A 9,170-nucleotide genomic window follows, 5' to 3' on the forward strand; every position below is an offset into this window, starting at 1 on the left:
GCTGTTTCACTTTCTGGAGAAGGTCCTACAGATTCATTCAGCTGCTGTCATTGCATCACTGATTGCAAGCTGAGCTGAAGGAAAAGAAATAATTAACATTCAATATTTATTTTGAAATATTTATCTTTTGAAATCACTCCAATATGTGGTTTGTTGGTTTGCTTTTTTAAAAAAACAGAGCACCCAAGCTAACAGGACTAGTGGTCAGGGATGCTGGGAACTGTATTCTCAAAACATCTGGAGGGCCGAGTTTGCCTATGCCTAAGACTTTGGACACCACAGAAAATTGAAGCCTATTTTTCTACACAGCTTTCTGGTGACTTGATTAGAATAACTGACTTTGTTTCGGGGTTGCAATGAGAATTATCAACATGTTGCATTTGCTGAACTATGTATCTGGTTCAATAGTGTTTGATTTGCATTGAATTGTCCAAACAACAACAACGACAACATAATATATAAATATAATAATTTATTAAATAATAATAATTTATTAAATAAAGGCAATAAATAAATGCGTATATCAAAGTTGACCAGCAACATGATTACAATATCAAAAATGGGCGATCAAAAATGGACAGTGGGGGGAAGAAGCTTACTGGGCTTTGGGAAGAAGGTGCCAGGCTTCTGACAGGACTTTGGACCCCTGCTCCTTCCTTCCCAAAGCAGGGCAGTCTTTGCGAAGGTGAAAGACCCTGTTGGAGCATGCTCTCAATGCGGCATGGGAGCAGTGAGAGATACTGGGGAAAGTGGTTCAGCGAAACTTCAGACTTGACAATTTCTTCCCTATTTCTCCAATTCCATTCTTCTCATTCTATGTTAGGCTTCAATGTGGGGCTGAATATTTCAAAATTCCGTCTCATCGTTTTCTGCTAGTTTCATGGATACAGTTAGTAACAGATGACGTAGATCAGGAAACAGCAGCTGTTGGGCTTTCTAGCAATGTTTCGCTGTGGCAATGGAGGGAAAGTGGAATCTTCTGGTCACGGTCTTCGGCTTGCAGTTTCCTTCTGCTATTTTTGTTGCCTCACCAATGGCAGGTTAAGCTGAAAGGAAGAAGGGAAGACATTAACATTCCTCACGCGTCTGAAACGTTTCTGTGCTCAGCTGCTTATGACAAGAAGGGAGCATTATAAACCGAAACCCAAGATTGAGATGATTAAGAATATTGACCCATAGTTTCCTTAAAAGGTATTGACTGGCTTTTGAAAGATACATGTGGAAAATGTGAAAGTCTAGATTAAAGATGGGTCAACCAGTTCCTCTGCAATAAAACTTCTTTTGCTAGATGTGCTCCCCTGTTGCTGGTCTTGCATGAGAACACAATGCTGTGAACCAAACAGGTGGTACCTCCATGATGCTAAGAAGAGATGGGTAGTATGTAAAAACCCACAGGATCTGCCCCATCGACATTGTTCTTTTGTGCAGAGTGTTCCCATTCACATAGCACGACCTTGTGGATTAAGTATATTTCTTGCAGCAACAAAGAAGAAAGCCTAAATCACCAGAATTCTGGGGAAATCCACAACTTCTTCAAGAAGAATTATGAACATTTCTTAGTGGCAAGTGAGTGCCTGTTAGACATCCTGAAAAGGTTGCTGAGAAACTAGCTCTTTTTCTCACCTAGTTCTAATCAAGTCCTATGTATTATTTTTTTAAAAAAAGTGTACAGTACCTTCATTAGAGATCCTTTTGATGAGTTGATCTGTCAGCACAAAAGATTGCCTGATCTGGATCTGGACAGTCACCCAAGCACACAGGCTGTACTCTTTATCTTTCAGGAGATCGTGGAGTATTTGGAAGTATCTTTTCACTCTCAGTCTGGTGAGCAGAGTTTTCTGACCTCTTGGAGATGTGGGGCCACGCTCCAGCTCTGCACTCCAACATGTTTCCAGCTTCTGAATTTGCTGGTCCAGTTTGGTCTGGAAAGCGGTTGTGGAATTGCCATCCCAACCCATTTCAGTGTGGTTTTGTCTGAAGACGTGCAGAGTCTGTTGGAGGATCTCTTGTATAGCTGCCTTGGCATTCTCCACTTGGACTTCATTGATGTTTGTGAAGATTTCCTGATTTGTTGAGACATCCATTTCCTCTCCTATGCATTGAATAGGAAAGGTTGTTCCCATTTTGTTCTTCAGAAGTTCCAAGTTGGCCTTGTTGGCTTCATGTAGCCAGCTGTGAAACTGGTTACAGTCCAGAGATGAGATTTTGGAGACGAAAAGCATCATTAGGCTTACATGCAGCAACCATCCCTTGGTGATCATGGTGGAGATGAAGGAATGTGGTCTTTGGTAGAGTGCTGAATCTGGAAGACTGTGTCTTGAGGAAGATGTTCTGAAGTCTGTTCCATCTTTGAACCATGTATTTAAACGGCTGGGGAATGCAGTTTTCTTTTGTGCTTTCTAGTTCCTTGTGGTTTTCTACCTCTTCTGAAAATACCCTACTTTCACTTTCCAAGTACAATTTACAATTATGCAGACAGGACCAGAAATCCTGCTTTCTGTTGGGATGTCAGTATTTGGAAAACTGACTTTTATTTTCACCTATTCAGACTTAGAATTGATAACGATTTATGATGTTAATGAAAAATCAAATTTTCTTGCCTGTTGACTCTGTTCTTTTCAAATTCATTTGAAATTCATCAATGCTGATGACCTGGTTAGTGGGGTAGAAGTGGAAGGATCATTAGGCGCGAGTGATCATGCTCTTCTGAAGTTTACTATACAGCGGAAAGGAGCAGCCAAGCATACTAGGACTCAATTTCTTGACTTTAAGAAAGCCGACTTCATAAAACTTAGGGAAGTGCTGGGTGAGATCCCATGGACAGTAATACTAAAAGGAAAGGGAGTTCATGATGGCTGGGAGTTTGTTAAGAGGGAGATAGTAAAAGCACAACTTCAGGCAATACCAATGAGACGGAAACATGGAAGGTGCCTAAAGAAGCCAGGGTGGCTATCTAAAGAACTTCTAACTGAGTTAAGATTAAAAAAGGATGTGTACAAAAAATGGAAAAGGGGGGAAACCACCAAAGAGGAATTCAAACAAATAGCCAGCACATGTAGACACAAAGTCAGAAAAGCTAAGGCACAGAATGAACTCAGGCTTGCTAGAGAGGTTAAAAGCAACAAAAAAGGCTTTTATGGGTATGTTCGTAGCAAAAGGAGGAACAAAGAAACAGTGGGGTCACTCAGAGGAGAAGATGGAGAAATGCAAACAGGGGACACAGAAAGGGCTGAACTCCTCAATGCCTTCTTTGCCTCAGTCTTCTCCGATAAAGAAAACAATGCCCGACCTGAAGAATTTGGAGGAAATGATTCAGCAGAGGAAACACAGCCCAGAATAACTAAGGAGATAGTACAAGAATACTTGGCTAGTTTAGATGTATTCAAGTCTCCAGGGCCAGATGAACTGCATCCAAGAGTATTAAAAGAACTGGCAGATGTGATCTCAGAACCACTGGCAGTCATCTTTGAGAATTCCTGGAGAACAGGCGAAGTCCCGGCAGACTGGAGGAGGGCAAATGTTGTCCCTATTTTCAAAAAGGGGAAAAGAGAGGACCCAAATAATTACCGCCCAGTCAGTCTGACATCAATACCAGGGAAGATTCTGGAGCAGATAAGCAAACAGTCTGTGAGCACCTAGAAAGGAATGCTGTGATCACCAATAGTCAGCATGGATTTCTGAAAAATAAGTCATGTCAGACTAACCTGATCTCGTTTTATGACAGAATTACAAGCCTGGTAGATGAAGGGAACGCAGTGGATGTAGCCTACCTTGATTTCAGCAAGGCATTTGACAAGGTGCCCCATGATATTCTTGTAAAGAAGCTGGTAAAATGCGGTCTTGACTATGCTACCACTCAGTGGATTTGTAACTGGCTGACTGACCGGACCCAAAGGGTGCTCATCAATGGTTCCTCTTCATCCTGGAGAAGAGTGACTAGTGGGGTGCCACAGGGTTCTGTCTTGGGCCCGGTCTTATTCAACATCTTTATCAACGACTTGGAGGATGGACTCAAGGGCATCCTGATCAAATTTGCAGATGACACCAAACTGGGAGGGGTGGCTAACACCCCAGAGGACAGGATCACACTTCAAAACGACCTTGACAGATTAGAGAACTGGGCCAAAACAAACAAGATGAATTTTAACAGGGAGAAATGTAAAGTATTGCACTTGGGCAAAAAAAAATGAGAGGCACAAATACAAGATGGGTGACACCTGGCTTGAGAGCAGTACATGTGAAAAGGATCTAGGAGTCTTGGTTGACCACAAACTTGACATGAGCCAACAGTGTGACGCGGCAGCTAAAAAAGCCAATGCAATTCTGGGCTGCATCAATAGGAGTATAGCATCTAGATCAAGGGAAGTAATAGTGCCACTGTATTCTGCTCTGGTCAGACCTCACCTGGAGTACTGTGTCCAGTTCTGGGCACCACAGTTCAAGAAGGACACTGACAAACTGGAACGTGTCCAGAGGAGGGCAACCAAAATGGTCAAAGGCCTGGAAACGATGCCTTATGAGGAACGTCTAAGGGAGCTGGGCATGTTTAGCCTGGAGAAGAGGAGGTTAAGGGGTGATATGATAGCCATGTTCAAATATATGAAGGGATGTCAGATGGAGGAGGGAGAAAGGTTGTTTTCTGCTGCTCCAGAGAAGCGGACACGGAGCAATGGATCCAAACTACAAGAAAGAAGATTCCACCTAAACATTAGGAAGAACTTCCTGACAGTAAGAGCTGTTCGACAGTGGAATTTGCTGCCAAGGAGTGTGGTGGAGTCTCCTTCTTTGGAGGTCTTTAAGCAGAGGCTTGACAACCATATGTCAGGAGTGCTCTGATGGTGTTTCCTGCTTGGCAGGGGGTTGGACTCGATGGCCCTTGTGGTCTCTTCCAACTCTATGATTCTATGATTCTATGATTCTATGATTTTATCAGTTTCATCAGTTTGTATTAGAAATTGCAAACTACTTGAATTTTGTATATCATCACATTGGCTAACACATGTGGAAGAATGTGATCACACACTGTTCCCAGAAATGCTTGTTGTTGTTTAGTCGTTTAGTCGTGTCTGACTCTTCGTGACTCCATGGACTAGAGCACGCCAGGCACTCCTGTCTCCCACTGCCTCCCACAGTTTGGTCAAACTCATCCTGGTAGCTTCGAGAACACTGTCCAACCATCTCATCCTCTGTTGTCCCCTTCTCCTTGTGCCCTCCATCTTTCTCAACATCAGGGTCTTTTCCAGGGAGTCTTCTCTTCTCATGAGGTGGCCAAAGTATTGGAGCCTCAGCTTCATGATCTGTCCTTCCAGTGAGCACTCAGGGCTGATTTCCTTCAGAATGGATAGGTTTGATATTCTTGCAGTCCATGGGACTCTCAAGAGTCTCCTCCAGCACCATAATTCAAAAGCATCAATTCTTTGGCGATCAGTCTTCTTTATGGTCCAGCTCACACTTCCATACATCACTAATGTTTACAGCTTACAGCTGTTAAAACATACATGAGTATCATTTGGTTCATCACTTGGCTGAAAGTGTGGACCCACTCTATTGTTTTTGTATTTGAAGTGATATGAATACCCTGGCTATGGTATTTGATCTATGGTGTCTCGTTTTTGCACCACTACAGCACCCATACCATAAGCAGTTGTTACCCTAGGCAGACATTTAAACTGCTTACAATGTATGCAAGATGGCTGAGGACTGGGCCACACTCAGTTGAGCCTTTCCATATAACTTGCATTCTTTATGGGTGTAGGGTTCTCTACATACCTTTGGAAATCCCAGAAAAGCAGAGCCTATGGCCATGATATCTGAGCCCATTGCACATACCGCTGAATTACCGTATTTTTTGCTCTATAAGACGCACCAGACCACAAGACGCACCTAGTTTTTGGAGGAGGAAAACAAGAAGAAAAATATTCTGACTCTCAGAAGCCAGAACAGCAAGAGGGATCGCTGCGCAGCGAAAGCAGCAATCCCTCTTGCTGTTCTGGCTTCTGGGATAGCTGCGCAGCCTGCATTCGCCCCATAAGACGCACACACATTTCCCCTTACTTTTTAGGAGGGAAAAAGTGAGTCTTATAGAGCAAAAAGTACAGTATTCGGGACTCTTTATGGATCATTATTTCTAGCCAAAACACCACCATAATCTATCAATTGCCTTCTAAGCAACCATCTCAAGGCTATTTAGGCATAAGATTATACATAAATTGTTAAAAACACATGCAAAAGCAAATACATTTAAAACAAGACTAAAACCAAAACCAATGTTAATTGGGTCCTCTAATCAGAGTTCAGATTTGCTCATTAGGATTCCAGCATGACTGGGAGAAAAGCCTAGCCAGTGAAAAAGATCATACGCAAGATTGTAGTTGAAAGGTTTGAGTCAGTTTATTGATGCACCACACTTCAGTTAAGGCATATTGTTCTCTTCCTATAGAAGGTGATATTATGAAGCTTGAATAAAGCAATTTATACAGTGTAATGTGCGATGAAATGCCTCAAGGAAAGTGATCAATTAATTAATAGATAATATATTTCCTTTAGAAATATTGTGTTTAAATGGCATAAGAATAGCAGAGAGAGAGAGAGAAATTGAACACATTTTATAATGATCAGGAACTGAATAGCAAAGGTTGAATTTGACATCAATTTCAATATTCATGGGGTTGAGCATATGCAAGATACAAACCATGGATTGAAAATAGCAAAGGTTGAATTTGACATCAATTTCAATATTCATGGGGTTGAGCATATGCAAGATACAAACCATGGATTGAAAATAATCTATCCTTTCCACTCTTCAAGTGATTACTGAGAGAGGGAGTGATCTATGCAACATTTAGGGCACTGGGTTCTGTACAACCCTAGTTCTGAGTGTACTATAATGTGCCCCATTTATTTTGCCTCAATCAACAAAAACTAGAAGACACCAGACATAAACAGAGAGAGTCCAAAATGGCAGCTACAAGTCAAGGGTCAAACTAAACATTAGCTACCCATCTGTGCCTTGAAGTGCAGGGTGCCATCGTAAAATACAAATTGCACGCATGGATTCCCCTTCTCCAGATCACAACCAGTGGTTGGGGGTTGTAACAATTCTCTTTATGACAGAATCCTAATCATTTGCACATCATGAGACATTTCAACTCTATCAATTTGATGAACTAGATACTGACAGTGTAAAGGTCCAAGAAGAATGTAGTTCACCTTAATTTAAGTTCCGTTTCAACAACAAAACACATGTTTTCCAAATCTTCAACATCACTTTTGGTCCTGTGTGATTTGAAAATTCAAAGGGAAGGAAAAACCCTGAAACTAGAGTATTTTCAAAAGGAGGAAGCCCATCCCCACCAAAACTGAAAATGACAAAAGAAAACTTCAGCCACGGAGCATTTAAATACAGGGGCATGGCTCAAAGATGGAACAGACTCCAGAGCATCTCCCTCAAAACGAAATTCCTCAGCACTCCAGCAAGGACCACATTCCTTCATCTCCACCATGATCTCAAAGGGGTGGCTTCTCTGCTTTGGCCTAGTGATGATGCTCTGCTTCACTGAAATCTCCTCTCAGGACTGCAGCCAACTTCGCAGCTGGCTAAATAAAGACAACTTGAAGCTTCTCAACAGCAAGATGGGCTCCACAATTCCCCTACAATGCATCGGCCATGTGGCCAATTTCTCCAACAACGAAGGAATCCACAGCCATGAAATCCAAGGGGAGGATGCCAAGGCAGCCACACAAGAAATCCTCCAGCAGACCCTCCACATCTTCCGGCAAAACCACAGTGAAATGGACTGGGGTGAGACTTCCATAGCTGGTTTCCAGGCTGGGCTGCACCAGGACATTGAGAAGCTGGGACGGTGCTTGGGTGCAGAGAAGGGCAACAGCATCCGACAGCGGGTGAAAAGCTACTTCAGAAGAATCAACGACTACCTGAAAGATGACGGGTACAGCCTGTGTGCCTGGGAGATTGTCCAGATGGAAGTCCGGCAATGTTTTCTGCTCATCGACCAACTCCTCAAAAGGACGGGAAATGCAGGTACTTTCAGAAAATACTTTACTATATTTAGGAACAAATATGAGAATACGTAGATTTCAGAGTCATGCCCAGGAGTATCCATCGGTACTGGGAGTGGTGGGAATTGTAGTTTTCCAAGGCTTCCTGTTAAATGAATGAGGCATTCAACAATACAATTCCCGTGCATCCAAGTAATGATTCCCCTCACATTCAGGAGCATGTAGAAGGAGGACCTCTTTCTCTTCCTGGTCACGTTCTCCCCACTGCTTGAGTTGTGCCCCGCTTTGCAGGGGTTTCTCTGTTAATTTCTTGAAAACATTTATTCCACCCAGAATAGGTTGTTTTGCTGGTTTGAAATACATTTGGTTGGAAAAGGGCACCCCTGGTTTTTTGAATCAGAGAGCATGGAAAAAGAAAGTTTTATTGCAAGTTGCTAGGACAGAACATTCAATGTTGCTGGGTGACAGATATCATCCATAGGACAGCTTAGCTCAAAATCTTCATGTAACGTTTGATCTGGTCTTGTGTAAATGAATGCAGCACAATCCTGATGCATTGCATCCATTTCTGTTAGGTGCAATTCAATATCCAGTCTTAATACTATCTAAATCAAGTTAGAGAGTTGCATCAATTTCATAGGGACCAGAGGAATATTTTCTCCTTTAAATTGTCAGCAGGATCAGTCGTTAAAGGCTTTGCAGAGTACCATCATTCTGTTTTCTGAATGTTCTGAGAAGTCAGTATTCAAAAATCTAGTTTCTTGTGGTTCCATATTTTAAATAGAGGCTTTTGAAGGGAAACTATCACAAACTGAATGGGGGATGTTCAATTAATCACTTCTCTGCTTTGTTCCAGCTTAACCCGCCATCAGTGATGCAATGAAAGCAGCCGAATGAAACTGCAACTTGAAGAGGGCATCAAATTATTTCAGCTTTCACTCTCTTTCATCATCAACGCATTCCTCAAAAGCAAAAGAGCTGCTTCCTGTTCTTCTTCGTCATCTCTTCAGCACTGTTTCACTACTTTTACAATGTGGTTTTTAAATATGCAGGGCTACTATGAAGCCTTGCAGAGTAGATAACGGTTAAAAAGTAGGAGAAAGCCCCAGAAATTGTGCAGCTGGAAGAGTCTCTGACACCGTCTCTCCTCG

General features: G+C 42.3%; 1 protein-coding gene across 1 annotated transcript; it reads left to right on the forward strand.

Annotated features, from left to right (window-relative positions):
• Positions 1-7,539: 7,539 nt before the first annotated feature.
• On the forward strand, positions 7,540-8,880 carry LOC310667275 (interferon beta-like; the record flags this gene model as incomplete). Its single annotated transcript, XM_083419112.1, has 2 exons — positions 7,540-8,041; positions 8,876-8,880. The coding sequence occupies 2 exons, from the start codon at positions 7,540-7,542 to the stop codon at positions 8,878-8,880; spliced, it is 507 nt and encodes a 168-aa protein (XP_083275238.1).
• Between the last annotated feature and the right edge of the window lie 290 nt (positions 8,881-9,170).

The sequence above is a fragment of the Podarcis tiliguerta genome (assembly GCF_965153285.1).
Source record: "Podarcis tiliguerta genome assembly, chromosome: 17".
Classification (NCBI taxonomy): Eukaryota; Metazoa; Chordata; class Lepidosauria; order Squamata; family Lacertidae; genus Podarcis; species Podarcis tiliguerta.